This window comes from Helianthus annuus, chromosome 6 (genome assembly GCF_002127325.2).
Source record: "Helianthus annuus cultivar XRQ/B chromosome 6, HanXRQr2.0-SUNRISE, whole genome shotgun sequence".
In the NCBI taxonomy this organism is placed as follows: Eukaryota; Viridiplantae; Streptophyta; class Magnoliopsida; order Asterales; family Asteraceae; genus Helianthus; species Helianthus annuus.
Window position 1 is genome coordinate 81,326,776 of NC_035438.2, and position 17,599 is coordinate 81,344,374.

Here is a 17,599-nt window from a genome sequence, read left to right on the forward strand (position 1 = left end):
GATGATGGGTGATATGAAGATTTTGGAATAATTCAGTATTTCCTCTTGACGAGCGGAGGAAAAATCTTGTTTTTTTCCCATTTTCAGTTTTTCTTTTTAAGATTATTATTATTTTTTTTATTTGATATTTAGGCATGGATTTCTTTTTAAGATTAATTTTTTTGTTTTTATTTGATATTTAGGCATGGATTTCTTTTTAAGATTAATTTTTTTGTTTTCATTTGATATTTAGGGACGGATCAATAGTAAACCATATTTATAAGTTACATGTGAGGTTAAACATGAGATATTTTAAAAAAACGTACAAGCATATACATTTACATTCATTTAAGTATATTTTGCCACAATTATAAACTTAGCTAGTGTTTGGTATGCAGGTGGAATGAAATAGACCATTACGAGTGAATGAAGAAAAATGGTGTTTGGTTGGTCAATAGAATGGAATCACCCATTACATAAGGCATTTCATTCCCTCGAAATCATTTCATCCTCCCCCATGTTTTTTTCCATTTCATCCCCTTTTGCAACCTTCGTTAACAACACCACAATCCAGTACCGTTGCCACCACACACCACCGATGCCCACGCCTCTGCCACCCAACAATCACCGCCACCGCAACCCGCCTCCGCCTCCGCCGCCACCCGACTCCGTTGCCAAATCGACGGCCACCACCCACCCGCCATTGTTGCCACCCACAGCCGCCTCCGCCTCCGCCACCACCAACCACCACTCGTCGCTCACCACCGCCGCCGCCACCACCAACCACCACTCGTCGCTCACCACCGCCGCCGCCACCACCACCACCATTCACCGCCGCCACCAACCACTACCATCGCCGGCGCCACCACTTATCACCACCCACAATCGCCGCCACCGAACCGTCTCCGTCACCCATCGTAGCCGCCACCACCACCTATCACCATCCACAATCACCGCCACCGACCACCATTACTCACCATCGATTTTTTCTTTCGTTATTTCTTACCTATCAAACAATACACGATAATAATTCATTCCATTCCTGGTAATAACCAAACAAGACATGAAATAGTAATGATCCATTGTATTCTCTCGTCCATTCCATTCTCTTGTCCATTCCATTAGCCCATACCAATCAGACCCTTACTATTTGTTTAACATCAAAGATACCACAATTACTTTAAAATCATTTCATCTTAAAGTTGATTGGTAAGAGACGTAGATTCCTTTCACTTAAAGTAACAAAGAAAATGCTACATATTGAATTGGTAGTAGAAATCGATATTTCAAGGCAAAATAAACTAACGATTGAGATAAGTGATTTACCAAACTATCCCCATCAACCGTTCAGTCGTAAAAGGGTTATATCTCTCGTTCAAAAAGTTAATGTCAAGTCTTTGTTTGAAATACTGTAGTAAATCAATCGTTCTTTTAGTTTTCTAGTTCTTGAATTTCTGCAATACCAAGAAAACAAGCCGTAACGTCGAGGCTATACTTTATTCGTAAGTTTTATAAACTTTAATTTTTTATTGTAAATTTTGTAACTATTAATTGAGAAATATAGAAAAAGTAAATCGCTAAATAAGTCGTCTATCTACCAACCAATGTATTCGCTATATGAGTATGAAATGATCAAAGACTAAATGCGTTACCCGGTTGCGAAAGTTGGAACTTGGGGAGAGGGTTTAACTTTTAAGAGCTTGCTCTTGCCCTCTAGAGTAAGCTGGATACCGACTGATTTGCCCTATTAAAAAAAATAACATCGTAATATTGAAATACCATAGGGATCAACTATGTAATTATTTCTTTCCCTTGTATAGAAAAGCACACAATGTTTTATTATTATTACTGTTGTTGTTGTTGTTATTATTTAAAATTAAATGGTTGCTGGGCTCACTAAACTAATGCCAATGGACTAACTTTTAAATCATAAAAATTGTTTTGTAAATAGGACTATTTTGGAGTTGGTATAGGTATACTATTGAAAAATATTAACATATATATCGGATTTTTTTTTTAAAACACGTGCCACTAAAAATCACAGGCCCTGTGTGGTGTTCCTCCCGCACACCCTCATCACCGCCTCTGTGTAGGAGATAGAAACTAACTTGGTTTTTTATGTTAACTAGTGGTTTCCCCGCGCTACGAGACCGGAATTCGATTGGTATTTATTAATGACGACTAAGATAAATGTTCTCAATCACGGCTTTTATAGTCGTTTGAATGAAAAGAAAAGCAAAATCTACAAATGTAACTACCATAAATCAACGTGGTTATATTAGTTACACGTAAAAAGCCCAGCGAACATACATAATCAAAGCAATAACAGTTAAACAAAAGAAACAAACATAAAGAATACATAAATAACCCGTTAATGACAAGCCTAGTGGTACTAACGAGTATAAAGGGATATCATTCTTTTGAGAAGTTGAGTCTCGTGATGAAGATTATTATAAAACTTGTAGTAAAACAAGAGGGTGTTAATTAGCCGTTTAAGAAAAAGCCGAACTCACATAACTGAAAAAACTGTATAATACTGAAACGATACTCCCTAGCCGAACAAGAATTTTTTGCATAAATGGGTGGTTTAGAGAAAAAAAGAGTGTCTTTAGGTGATCACTGAATTTTGTTGCAACTCTAGGTAAATCGCCATATGAAACAGCGACCTTCCAAGAGAGTTCTGTCCAAAAGCTGCAAAACCTGCAAAAGAAACTGAGGTTATTAAAGATCGTTGTTTGAAACAGCAACCTTCATAAGATCGCTGTTTGAAACAACAACCTTATCAAAGATCGCTGTTTGAAACAGCAATCTTACCAAAGATCGCTGTTTGAAACAGCAACCTTACCAAATATAATTATATCACTAATTTAAAAATAATATATGGAACAACTTTATTAATTTACATGGATTTGCAAAATTAATAAAATATGAAGCCTTAAATAAACAAAAAAATAGATTATGAATATAAATACGAATGAGATTTTGGAAGAAGAAAATATTTATTAGACGCATAACCGGTTATCTAAGTTCCAACAGATAGAATTTGGTATAATGAGTTTGCAACGTCAAATACAAGCGACTAAAACAAGGGTGTTGTGAAATCTATGACTGATACTAGTTCCAACGGATAGAATTTGCGAACAAAAGATTTTGCAACCGAATATTAAAGTCTGGATCTGTGTTTTTACAATCGGACCGAACCGGCCAGTTACATAGGGAATCAGACGCATAACCGGTTATCTAAGTTGAGTCTATTTAAACGTCCTTAAATTGAATCAGGTGGCTACCAGTTGATCTGGCTAGGATTTCAAGTTTTAATATTCTTTTGTTTTCTTCTTTCAAAATCTTATTCGTATTTATATTCATAATCTATTTTTTTGTTTATTTAAGGCTTCATATTTTATTAATTTGCAAATCCATGTAAATTAATAAAGTTGTCCCATATTTTATTTTTAAATTAGTTATATAATTATATTTGGTAAGGTTGCTGTTTCAAACAGCGATCTTTGGTAAGATTGCTGTTTCAAACAGCGATCTTTGATAAGGTTGCTGTTTCAAACAGCGATCTTATGAAGGTTGCTGTTTCAAACAACGATCTTTAATAACCTCAGTTTCTTTCGCAGGTTTTGCAGCTTTTGGACAGAACTCTCTTGGAAGGTCGCTGTTTCATATGACGATTTACCTAGAGTTACAACAAAATTCAGTGATCACCTAAAGACACTCTTTTTTTCTCTAAACCACCTATTTATGCAAAAAATTCAGCCGAACAAAAAGTTCGATTGAAATAAGTAAATGGTGAAGTTCTAAAAATTTGTCAAATTTCAATGTAGTATACAACTATACACGTACAATATACATCACCAAACCTAGTTTGAACACACTAAATTCAACAAAACATGACACAACATCAAGTCAACAAAATACTGGTGCCCAATCTCACCATCCCTCCACCGCATCTTCGCCGGAGCTCTACCGTAATGCACCCCATCACTACACCGGTTATCATAATGCCAAACGTAAGTCATATCAAAATGATCCACAACATAATCAATCACCCCAAACTCCCTCAACTTATCAACAAAAACACCATTAAACGCCTCCATTTTACTAGGATTAAACACCAATTTCCTTGCGTAACCACCCGTCGCCACCGCCGTCCTATACACCACCTTCGGCACCACCACATTACGCCGCCTCACCCCCTCCAATACCCCGGCCCAAAACGCGGCAGCATCCGTTGCCCCCTTTATAAATCTCCTCAAATTCGGCCAGTAAACCCCGTCGTGCAAACCTGAATAACGAATCTCAATTTTAAAACTTAAAACACCCGAAAGGAAAATTACATCGGAATAGAAGGCAAACCTGAATTCATGATTATTGTATCCGGAACACGCTCTCCCGAGAAATAATCGGTTAAAAACCTACGATAACCGACGTTGTAAAGCGAATTCAACCCTTGATAGTTACCCGTAACGTTATAATGACCATTAAACACGTTAGTTATCCGAAACGACTGAGACCCGTTTCTAGGGTTTGTAATGTTCATATCAAACCGACGTGACACAACTCCGATTTCATAACCTAGTATGAAATTTAACATGTTTCGAATCGTGTCACAATGATTCGAATCCCCCCAAAAGAACAACCAACAGTTGTTCAAACAGTTCCAAACTAAATCCGAATCCGAAACCAAACCTGAATTATACAACTTAAAAGAGCAGTGAGTAGAGTAAATCCACCCATTACTCTCTAAAACCCCCAAGTGTCCGTCACACCACGGACGCGTGCACGGATAGTCATGGTTTAAACACCGGTAACGTCCGTCATTACTAATGACGCATTTCTCGTTTTTAGCGTGACGGGTCCACCGCCCGGCCCACACGTCCGTCACATAATCTGATCTCTTACATAGTTTTAACTCCGGTAATCCAACGGTTGAGATTGAGTTTAACTTTTTAAACTTGATCGGAACTGTACGGAGAGTTTTGTCAATTGCAAATCTCTCCGGTGAAAGTTTTAACCCCTGGTAGTTACTGAACAACAGAATTACCGTTAGGTTAAAATCTCCGGCGAAATCAGGGTGAACTTGGAGGGTAATTTGGTAACTTCCATTGCCAAAATCTTTAACCGGAGGACGTGATTTCCACGTGGCACTTGATAAATCGGTTTCGAAATAATCACCACCCAAACACCGGGGGTTTCCGGAGCTATCCAAACTTTGGATAACATATTCGTGGATATCTCCGGTGGATAATTCAATATTCCGGTTAATGTTATCCAAACCATGGATATCGATATTATCTGTGATTGAATCTTTGCATGGGGAACCACCGGGAGCGATCCAGCGGGAAAGGAGGGTGGATGAGTAGCCGGAGTGTGACTCGGTGGAAACTGAGTTGAGGCTCAGTGGGTTTGTGGGGGTGAGTTGTTGCAGGTTTTGGGTGAAATCTTGGTGGGGTTTAGTGGGAGAGAGGTTGAAGATGGTGGAATCTTTGTGGAGATTGGTGATATTGAAAGTGTCGAAACCGTCAGTGCCCCAGAAGATCATTAGGCCGAGAAGAATGGATAGGATTAAGACCCTGAAAGAACAGTTGATGGTTGACCGGAGGAGTAATGGTGTGTTGATTGGTTTTTCCGGTGACATGTTTGTGAGTTGTGATCAAGAAACGGGGGGTTCTTTGTTTGTAGGGGAAATGGGTTGGGTGTATGGACTCGTTTAGTTTGAAAAATAAAATACGAGGAGGAAGGAGAAGGTGTTTTTATACCTGAATTGACATTTTTGGGAACTCTAGGAATGGGGCCGGGGTCGTGGCGGTCAGTAGCCGCGTGCGGACGTACGATTGTCTTTGTCTACGTTACGTCTACATGGTTCATATACGTTATTCGATAGACGTCTTTCATAGACATCGAATCAAGATGACGTTAGACAGTATGTAGGTATATGTTCGCTAATTTAGCGCGAAGTAGTTATTTTTTTGAAGTAAAATGCAACTCCAAATTTCACTTTTTGCGAAAACTCTATAGAAATTACTCATTTGGTTTTACTTTTTGTCTCGCTAACCCTAAAGAAATTACTCATTTGATGTTAATTTTTGTTTTACTATTTTATGTTTTAATTTAAGTAGCATTTAGTCAAGGGACCAGAATGTTGATGTAATACTAAAAAGTTGTAAAATCTAAAGATATAGTTTGTCCATGTGATCTACTCTTATTTTTATAAAAAAATGTCCTTTCCTTTTCTCACAACCAACAACCTAAGTGCCTAATCTTTCACTTCAAGTAAAAGAGTTTCTAGAACCTTTTTTTCAAGTTTAAATTCTTATATTGGTTAAAATCAAACAGTTTTCCACACATTCTATCTTCTCCTGAAATAAAATTGGATTCTAAAACCTTCTGGATTTGTTAAAAAATCTGTGTATGTATTATTGGTGTGTTCCTTGTGTAAGACTTTGTTATTTTGTTAATGGTATGTGGATTTATATTTTGATTATAAGTTCTGCTGGATTAGGATAGAGGGGGAGTAGATTTGAGCAAGCTTTAGCTCGGGTTCGGGCTTAAATTAAATGAGCTAGCTCGTCTCGGCTTGTTTATCTTAACAATCTAAAATGTTGAGTTTGAGCCTGGATTGTAAAAAACTTGAGCCAGTTCGCTTATTTTTTTTTTCAAATTTTAATCCAAATGATATTTTTTTAAATAAATGCAACACTTTTAGGATTGTTTATTACGAGTCAAACATGAGAGCCAATGAGCCTAGATGGCTAGATTGATGTAAACTTGAACTTAGAAAGATTAATATTGACTGCTATTTGAGTTATGACTTATAAAAGGTTAAATTTGGACTTTAATATAAACGGGTCAAATGAGCGAGTCAACAAACAAACTTACCTTGGCTTGAGTTCCGCTCATTTACAAACAAGTCAATTTCTAACGAGCCATAAGTTTTTTAAACAGAGACCGCACATATTCTTTAAAACGCAAATAATCTCTTTATCATTCACTGTTGTTATTGTGCGTTACATTTGAACACGGGTTTTATGCATATGTCAATAAAGGTTTATATAGCTTTCCATAACATACACAAAGTAGAAATAGGCGGATATAACGGTGTACATAGATATACTCGATGTGTAGATAACACTAATAAGTAATAACACCCACCGACTTCTTTTCCTAACAATAACCCACTCACTATAGGACACTATGTAAGATTAAATATTATTATGTTTAATATTTAATCTATAGCCATCTTAATCATTTACATTATAGAGATCAAAATATATTAGAACCTATTATTTAATTAGTTGGTAATTGTTGATGGACCATATTACCCTTAGTAACTAATTAGGTTTCCTCCTGGGTGCTTATATAAGGAGAGTTATGTGGAGGTTTAAGGGTTACTCAGTTTTCACAATTCACACCCCATTAGATCATAACATCATTAGTTTCGGCCTCCTCTCCAAAGCCGATATCCCTTTTCGGTTTTCTAAGTCACCATCATCAGTCAGCACCCTAAGGAGGAACCGAATCAAGATGACAGGCATGTCGAACTCTCTCACAGGATTCTCCTCTGCACTATCTGCGGTGACAGGTATGATTATATTGTTTTCCTTCATGAACAAACAGAACTGAACCAACATGTGGTATCAGAGCATATGTTGATTAGTCAGTTCTGTTTTCGTATCCATAATTCTGGGATTGAAACTTGGAAAACGGAATTTTTTGAAACCGTATGAACTTGACAGCCGGTTTCGAGTCATAAGAATCGACTCGAAATCATGATTTTCGATGAAAGGATTAATTGTTTGTTCACCGAATTAACTGGATTATATTTTTAGCCGAAATCTGTTTGGTAAAATTATTAAAACTCAGGTTTCGGGTTCCAGAATTTTATTTTTTATGATTAGGGTTCATCATGTTTATGTGAAAATTCGAATATTCTGTTATGTTTTGGAATATGATTTGGATTATTAAGTGTTTTTCCTGATTTTGATCTAATTTTGTCCTCTAAAATTTTTTAGAAAACTGTTAAAAGATAAAGAGATTTAAATTTCGAAATCTGTTAACAAAATTAGATCAGCTTAAACAGGAAAGGATATCTTTTAATCCCTTAGATTTCGAATTTTCGGTTATGATATCACAATTAACAGCTGTTAGCGAGGTTGCTACTCGAGACCACGAGGTTGCTACTCGCAACCATGAGGTTGCTACTCGCAACCATGAGGTTGCTACTCGCAACCATAACGTCATTAGTCGAGACCATGAGGTTGCTACTCGCAACCATAACGTCATGACTCGCAACCATGAGGTTGCTACTCGCAACCATAACGTCATTAGTCGCAATCATGAGGTTGCTACTCGCAACCAGAATGTCATCACTCGCAACCATGAGGTTGCGACTCGCAACCATAACGTGATTAGTCGAAACCGTAGTTGCGACTCGCAACCATAACGTGACTAGTCGAAACCGTAGTTGCGACTCGCAACCATAACGTGACTAGCCGAAACCGTAGTTGCGACTCGCAACCATAACGTCATTAGTTCGATCCGCGCTAACGGGTGGTTTGCTATTAAATGAATGGTTTTGTAATTTACTTAGTTAATTAATCAGAATCAGATAATGTTTTACAAAACCAGAAATAGCTTAACTTGAATGAGCTTTTGATATATCATTTCTGGCCAAAGCTGACTTGATACATCTACTTATCATTCAAGTATTACGAAAGCTATGCTAAGTGTGCATCATAAGCATGAATGTTTTAATATCTGGCCAAAGCTGATTTAATTCTTTCATAGATGGCATACTTAGCAAGTGCATAACTAAAGTGATTGTTTCAATTTCTGGCCAAAGCTGATTTGTTACAACCACTTTGCACATATGCTTAAATGATTACACTTCTGGCCAAAGCTGTTTTGTTTTCGTTTAAGTAGAATTTTTAGTTAAGTCTATTATTTTGATGTTAGTAATAGACATTATCACAGCTTCATTATGTAAAATGGTCATTATTTTGCCTGCCTTAGTTTAACGTGCCCATAGATCACATTAGTTTTCTTCCTTAGTATCATAACTTGCTCATCTTATTTCCACTATCAGCACCCAACTGCGGGATTCCACCTTTAACTGGTGATAACTTTGCTGCATGGAAGGATGCTCTCATGCTTACTCTCGGATTGCTTGATTTCGATTATGCTCTAAGAGAGAAAAAGCCAGCGGACCTTACCACTCAAAGCACTGCTGCTGAGCAGTTAACTCATGAAAAGTGGACTAGGTGTAACCGCATGTCTCTCATGTTTATGAAGCAATCCATAAGCAATGCAATCAGGGGAGCTATTCCTGATTCTGAAGATGCTAAAACCTACTTGGAACATGTGGAGGCTCAGTTCAAAGGGACGTCTAAGGCGCACGCTAGTACTCTTATTCTCAAGCTTGTGACAACTAAGTATGATGGGAGGAGCGGCATTCGCGAGCACATCATGATGATGAACGACATGGCCAATAAGCTGAAGGGGCTGGAAATGGAAATCAGTGATGGTTTCCTTGTTCATTTCATCATTACTTCGCTTCCTTCTTCTTTTGAAGCATTCAAGATCAACTACAACACTCAGAAGGAAAAATGGACGATGAGTGAGCTGGTCGCCATGTGCGTACAGGAGGAGGAGCGTATGAGGATGGATCGCCATACTGATGTTGCCAATTTCACTACCTCCAATCCTAAGAAAAGGAAGCACAATTATCAGAGGAAGGATGCTTCTAAAGTCCATAAGTCTAATCCTAACACTAATGCAAGTGCACCTTCCAGCTCTAAGAACTCCTTAGGCAGTATCCGCTGCAAGTTCTGTAAAAAGACAGGACACATGCAGAAGGAATGCCCTGACTTTAAGGAGTGGCTGGCTAAGAAAGGTAACGATTATTTTATGATACTTGAGTCCTATAATTTAAGTGTTCCTGCTAATTCTTGGTGGTTTGATTCTGGTTCTATGGTTCATGTTACCAATTCTACTCAGGGATTCCTTTCAATCCGGAAGCTGGAAAGAAACCAAAGAACGCTTAAGGTTGGGGATGATCGAGAATTAGAAGTGAAGGCCATTGGAACATTACAATTAGTTATGAAAACTGGTTTATGTATTAAACTTTATGATACCTTATATGTTCCTGAGGTAACTCGGAACCTTGTATCAGGACCAAAGTTAGACATGGACGGTTTTATTGTTTCCCATGGTCATCGCCAACTCTCTATCCATTATGATTCTGTTCTTTATGGTACTGGTGTTCTGGATGGAGGTCTCTATAGATTAGAACTAGATGATGGCTTTTCCAAATCTTTGTTGTCATATAACATTAATGAATCACTCACAAAGATGGAAGAGAAACGAGACTTAGAGACTTCATCCATGTTGTGGCATCAGCGTTTAGGCCACATTTCAAAAGAGCGATTAAATCGTCTCGTAAAGGATGAAGTCTTACCTCCTCTCGATTTCTCTGACTTTGGAACATGTGTCAAATGTCTTAAAGGTAAAATGACATTAGCGAATAAGAAAGGTGCCACTAGGAGTTCTAATTTATTAGAACTCATTCACACTGACATTAGTGGTCCCTACCAAATCGCTGGCATAACAGGACATACTTCATTTATCACTTTTATTGACGATTATTCTCGTTACATGTACTTGTATCTTATTAAGGAGAAATCTGAATCTCTAACAACTTTTAAAGATTATAAGGCTGAAGTTGAAAAGCAATTAGATCGTCAGATTAAAGTTGTGAGATCAGATAGAGGCGGTGAGTATTATGGAAGACATACTGATGTGGGTCAAGCTCCTGGTCCATTTTATGAGTTTTGTAAGGGCCAGGGGATTGTAAACCAATACACCATGCCTGGTACACCTCAGCAGAACGGTGTCGCTGAAAGAAGAAACCGTACCCTTATGAACATGGTGCGCAGTATGTTAGCCAACACTAACTTACCATTATTCCTCTGGACTGAAGCGTTAAAAGCAGCTGTTCATATACTCAATAGAGTTCCTTCTAAGTCTGTCCCTAAAACTCCTTATGAACTTTGGACAGGAAGGAAACCGAGTCTTAAATATATGAAAGTATGGGGCTGCATTGCTGAAGCAAAACTTTACAATCCTTTCCTAAGGAAACTTGACCCTAAGACAGTTACCTGTTTCTTTATCGGGTATCCTGAGAACTCTAAGGGTTATCGTTTCTATTGTCCTTCCCATGTCACCCGTATTGTTGAAACCAAGCGTGCCGCGTTCCTGGAGAATTTCAAGGTCAGTGGGAGCAGTACCAACCCTTACGAAGAATTGCAAGAAGTACAAGACGCGGGGGGGAGAGACTCGTCGCTTACCATTACTCCGATTACTCCTCTTGTACCCAATGCAATTATTACACCTGAAGCTACTGCACCAACTGAAAATTTACCTCTACAATCAGAACCAATTATACCTCATGACGAAGGCACATCAAACGCTCAAAACCAAGACAACGCTGAACCCGATAATCTACTCAGGAGGTCATCCAGGCAAAGAAGGCCTCCTAATTGGGATGATTATGTTACCTACCTGACTGAAATGGATCCCGGAAAGCTCAATGATCCTATCTCTTACAATGAAGCCATTAGCAGTGATCAGTCTTCTGAATGGAATAAAGCAATGATTGATGAGCTTGATTCCATGAAGAAAAATGACGTTTGGGATTTGGTAGAATTACCCAACGGAGTCAAACCCGTAGGATGCAAATGGGTGTTCAAAACAAAACTGGATCCGAATGGTAACGTTGAACGCTACAAAGCGAGATTGGTTGCAAAGGGCTACACTCAGAAAGAGGGAATTGATTATCAAGAGACGTTTTCACCTGTCTCTCGTAAAGATTCATTAAGGATCGTCATGGCCCTAGTAGCTCATTTCGACTTAGAGCTGCATCAGATGGACGTTAAAACCGCTTTCCTTAACGGAGATTTGGACGAAGATGTTTACATGAAGCAACCTGAAGGCTTTGAGCCTGAAGGTCAGGAGCATCTAGTCTGTAAGCTGAAGAAATCCATTTACGGGTTAAAACAAGCATCACGTCAGTGGTACCTCAAGTTTGATGAAGTCATGAAGAAGCAAGGTTTTATGAAGAATCAAGTGGATCAATGCACCTACCTCAAGATGAGTGGGAGCAACTTTACTATACTTGTCCTTTACGTTGACGACATTCTATTGGCAAGTAATAGTTTAGACATGTTGCATGAGTCGAAGCGTTTACTCTCGCATAATTTCGACATGAAGGATCTCGGAGATGCATCTTACGTCATTGGCATCGAAATTCACCGAGATAGAAACAAAGGGATCTTAGGATTGTCCCAAAGGGCCTACATAGATCGTGTCCTTACACGATATAACATGCAACAGTGCAAACCCTCCATCGCTCCAGTAGTTAAGGGAGATGTTTTCGGTTCGTTTCAGTGTCCGACAACAGAGGTTGAGAAGGAGCAAATGAGCCAGATACCTTATGCATCAGTAGTCGGGAGCTTGATGTATGCTCAAGTCTGTACTCGTCCAGATATCGCTTATATTGCTGGAATGCTAGGCCGTTATCAGACTAATCCTGGCCTAGATCACTGGAAAGCAGCTAAGAAGGTACTTCGATATCTGCAAGGGACGAAAGACTATAAGCTGACTTATAGAAGAAGTGATCATTTAGAAGTGGTGGGCTATTCTGATTCTGACTTTGCCAAATGCAAAGATGACAAGAAATCCACTTCGGGCTATATCTTTATGTTAGCAGGCGGCCCTATCTCTTGGAAGAGTCATAAACAACAGTTGACCACAACTTCCACAATGATGGCAGAGTACATTGCTGTCTATAACGCAACCTGTCATGGAATGTTGATTAGAAATCTGGTCACTGGACTCAAAATCGTTAATTCCATTTCTAGACCATTGAAGCTTTACTGTGATAATTCAGCTGCCGTTAGTTTCTCGAACAGTAACAGTTCGACTGGAGCTGGTTTATATCTCGATACGAAATATCTGTTTGTACGTGAACGTGTTGAGGAAAATAATCTTTGTATCGAGTATATTAGTACTAAGGATATGCTTGCGGATCCGATGACTAAAGGTCTCCCTCCTAAGGTTTATGAAGAACATGTTCGGAATATGGGATTATGTAAAGACCTTATTTGAGCATATTGTACTAGCTTATGTTTTATGTTTAATGAAATTTCCTCAAGTTTGATTTTGTATGTCTATTAGAATATGTTCAACCGGTATAATGGCATATAGACAAATAAAAGTTACAAATCAAACAAAGGGCTTACGCGTATTTTGATCATAACGACTAGGTTTTAAATTAAGGCTATAGTATGATTAATGGGGGTCCTGAGTCGCATAATGATTCAACGGCTGTATTTCTCTGCTATAGTACTTGTTTAAGGCTAAAATGAGTGTTAACTCCTGATCAGGCTTAGCTAATACTCATAGTAAATGATTACTCGGCTAAGTGGGAGAATGTAAGATTAAATATTATTATGTTTAATATTTAATCTATAGCCATCTTAATCATTTACATTATAGAGATCAAAATATATTAGAACCTATTATTTAATTAGTTGGTAATTGTTGATGGACCATATTACCCTTAGTAACTAATTAGGTTTCCTCCTGGGTGCTTATATAAGGAGAGTTATGTGGAGGTTTAAGGGTTACTCAGTTTTCACAATTCACACCCCATTAGATCATAACATCATTAGTTTCGGCCTCCTCTCCAAAGCCGATATCCCTTTTCGGTTTTCTAAGTCACCATCATCAGTCAGCACCCTAAGGAGGAACCGAATCAAGATGACAGGCATGTCGAACTCTCTCACAGGATTCTCCTCTGCACTATCTGCGGTGACAGGTATGATTATATTGTTTTCCTTCATGAACAAACAGAACTGAACCAACACACTACAGTAATCCATAAGAAAAACTAAGAAAGCAGGTACCTTTGCTATAAGGGTGTAAGGGGTGCTCACCGAAGAGGTGAGTCCCCTCTCTTACGCCCAACCAATCCTCGTGTGCCACGTCAACTCCCCTCTTAAACTCCCCTAACACCCTAAATTGATGGCGGCACTCCCCTCTTAGGTGAATTGGTTTTTTTTTTTAAAAAAAAAAAAAAAAAAAAAAAAACTTTTGATTGGTCCCCTCTCCCTCTCTCCTCTCTCTCTCCTCCCCCTCTCTTCGGCAGCTTCCCACCCATTTCACCCCCTCTCTCTACCTCACCTAATTGTTGGCAGTGCTCACCTAATCGGTGACTTGAGTCACCTAAGGGGTCACCGAAGGGTGCCCCGGACACCCTAAGTAGAGAATCACAAATGGAAAGAACTTTTGATCAGTTACAGAGTAAACCACAAAAGAAGTTGTTGGATTACTTACCAGGAGAATGTACGAATTTTGTCGTTGGTGTCATATTTATAGCATCATCGTTGTTAGGAACCGAATATGAATATTATTGGTCCCATATCAAAGTTGGAAGAGAAGGGATGGCTATATAAAGAGGTTAGTGGTGAAGTTGAAAGTCATGATCCTTCAGACAAGTTTAACGTTTTGATGGGAAGTGAAGAGTGGTCATTGCTCGCACATAAGGCTCTGCCGGGCCAGTGTTGGCCATGACCTTGTCCTGCTGGTGTGGGTTTGAAGCCTGACGTAGGGTGGGGGGAGAGGTGAGGTGGCTGGCTTGGATTGGCTGGTGAGAGATGACCGTAGGCTAGTCGTTTGGTCTAGCCATTGGGTTCGTAAGTAAAAAATCAACTTTTTAAAAAAATTTACAGTTTTTAATCTATAAATAACTATCTCAAACTTTATTTTTTCCACATTTATCTTCTTCAACCAAAATCAAACACAAATAACAAATCTTCAACCAAACCTACACCAAAAAAACGAAAATGGTGCATTGGACAGAGGAGAAAAAATAGCACTAGTAACGTCGATTGTTGACGCACAACGAACCCTACAACGCGGTCAAACCGCGTATTGAGGACGAGCGTTTCAGCGATACCAACAACACGTTGGGAACGCGCGTCACAATTTAACTGGGTGCCAACACAAGTGGTGTTAGCTCAAACCGAAGTTGGATCGGTTTAGAGTTTGCTTCGACCGTGTCCCTGCGGGCGACTTGACCAGTTGACCTACGACGATCAAGTGGAGATCGCTAAGATCGAGTATAGGCACAATGGGAATTCGGATTTTAAGTGGGTTCCACACTTAATATTTACCGAACTTTGTAATTTTTTTTTCTTTTTTTAGGATTTAGTAACTACTTTTTTTATTTTTTTAGGATTTAATAAATCGGTTTTTAATCTTTTTAGGATTTTATGTAACTTTTTTTAATTAATATAAGTTTGTGTTTTATTATATAAATGTCAACTATATAAAAAATATAAAAAAAAATCCACATGTCACCCCACGCCGCTTCCACGCTCCACTTTTTTGGGATGGTCTGATGGAGCCAACACTCACCCCATGTCGAGCATTGTCTCCAACCCAAACCCCCAACACCCCGCAGTCTAAACATGCGAGATGGGGTGTCTGCCGAAAGCCTATTACGACAATTGTGCATCTCTTTTCCTAAACCATCTTATCCCTATGGCCTTATATTAAAAAAAAACTTTTCTTTTTTAATATTTTTATTTATTCATTAAAAAAAACGTTTCTTTTTGTTGAAAATATCGCTGCATACAATTTTTTCAATTCCATTATATTTATTGACTGATCTTTTTGTATTTCTCGTCATGTTTCATGTCAAATTTGTTACTGGGCTGCTGGAAGTTACTAAAGGTTATATTTGGGCTGCTGTTAGTTGCTGGTCTAAAGCTGGGCTTCTAAAGAAAATATGGGCCTTCTCAGATATGGGCATATATGGATCGGGTGAAGGCTCCGGGTTACCCGGAGTTTGTTTTGTCATCTGGATTATATATAAGTCTACCTAACTTCAATCATATCTCAGTGTTCATCTTTGTACTTTCTCTCTCTCTCTCTCTTGTTTAGACGATTTAGGGTTTGTGAGAGAATTACTCCGATTCTCTTTTCTGTTGTTGATTCCTGTATATTGTCTATACAGATTATCATATTGATAATCTGCTTGTGAGAAGAGTTGTGAGAGTGAGTTCTTTGTAGTTCGTTGTATTTCGGATTCGTTCTGATTTTTAGGTTTAATAAAATCTTGCATCTCTGTTCTTGATACCAGTTATTTGACATGGTATCAGAGCGTGTGTGATGCTCCTTGGATTATTGCTTCCGTTGTTAGGGCTGAGTGTTGGAGATCTTGAAGTTAGGGTTTCCGTATTTGGGGTTTTTCATCTGAGTTGGTTTGTTTGTGGTGTATCGGACTGGTTCTGTGCTGTTCATGAGAAGACATGTTGGAAGGATAAAGGTGTTTCAGATCTGAGTTCAACCCTAGAAGGTTGTAAAACTCAGATTTCTTATTTGGAATCTGTTGTTCTTGTTTCCAGGTTCAATCTAGTGAGATTGTAAAATCTGGAACAAGGACTGGAGAAACCCTTTGCTAGGGTTTGCTTTCTTGGTGAGATCTTTCCTTTATCTTGTTTTTTTCGATTCTTGCATTTTTAGGCATTCTGTTGCAAGGGTAGTTTGGACCGGTTTGATTGATTGGGACACAGGAAGGGTACATCCTGTTGCATTCTTATTTGCTATTGATTGTTTCTTGTTTGTTGTTATGTTATATTCTGTGTTCTCATTGTGGTACATTCTGTTCATTCCGATTTGCTGTTGTTTACTTCTTGTTTGGTGTTTTGGTATATTCAGTGTTTTGTAGTTTCTGTGTATATCTGGTTATTTAGATTGTGTCTAGGTCTAAAGGCTCCCTTAATAAGACTTGCAGAGGCACCTTGAGTGATGAACCTCTGATCTAGTCCCTGTCAAGGTTTCGCCCTAGTTACTTTCTGATTTTATTGTTGTGGTAGATTTGTATTCTTGTTGATACTTCCTGTTTCATTATTTCTTGTTTGTTACTTGGTTTTGTGTTTTCAATGGTTGACGGTCATGTTGTCACAAGTGGTGGTTCTGGTCCCAGTGATCCACCACCTGAGACACTTGTGAGTAAACTTGATGCAAGTGACCCTTTATACTTGCATCCATCTGATTCTAGTAACTTGACTATTGTTTCCATAAAGCTAAAAGGATCTGAGAATTACACAATTTGGTCTAATGCTATGCAACTTGCATTACAAGTAAAAAAAAATAAATGGGGATTTATTGATAAAAGTTGTATCAAATCTGAAAACAATGAGGTTCTTGCTAGGCAATGGGATAGATGTAACTCTATAGTATTAACTTGGATCTTGAATTCAATTAGTGAAGAGTTATATATGGGGAATGTGTTTTCTAAATTAGCTTGTAATGTTTGGTCAGATTTAAAGGAAACTTATAATAAAGTAGATGGATCTGTTGTTTTTGACTTGTATCAGAAAATTAATTCGTTTAGTCAAAATGGGTCTAGTGTATCTGAGTACTATCATAAGTTGAATGTTATGTGGGTCAGTTGGATCAGATTTTGCAATTGCCTACCTGTTCGTGTAATGCTGCTAAGGAGTTTAATGATTTTAATCATATGATAAAATTGATGCAGTTTTTAATG

The 17,599-nt window shown here is 38.3% G+C and overlaps 2 protein-coding genes across 2 annotated transcripts; one reads left to right on the top strand and one right to left on the bottom strand.

The window, feature by feature from the left end:
* Positions 1 to 577: 577 nt before the first annotated feature.
* On the top strand, positions 578 to 1,006 carry LOC110944883 (uncharacterized protein Rv2082-like). The gene has a single exon (XM_022186530.1). It carries the CDS (start codon positions 578 to 580, stop codon positions 1,004 to 1,006), a length of 429 nt encoding a protein of 142 aa, XP_022042222.1.
* Positions 1,007 to 3,736: 2,730 nt separating this feature from the next.
* Positions 3,737 to 5,965, bottom strand: LOC110865667. Its single transcript, XM_022114992.2, has 2 exons — positions 4,342 to 5,965; positions 3,737 to 4,270 (listed from the first exon to the last, which is right to left on the bottom strand). Exons 1-2 carry the CDS (start codon positions 5,621 to 5,623, stop codon positions 3,846 to 3,848), a joined length of 1,707 nt encoding a protein of 568 aa, XP_021970684.1. The 5' UTR covers positions 5,624 to 5,965; the 3' UTR covers positions 3,737 to 3,845.
* Between the last annotated feature and the right edge of the window lie 11,634 nt (positions 5,966 to 17,599).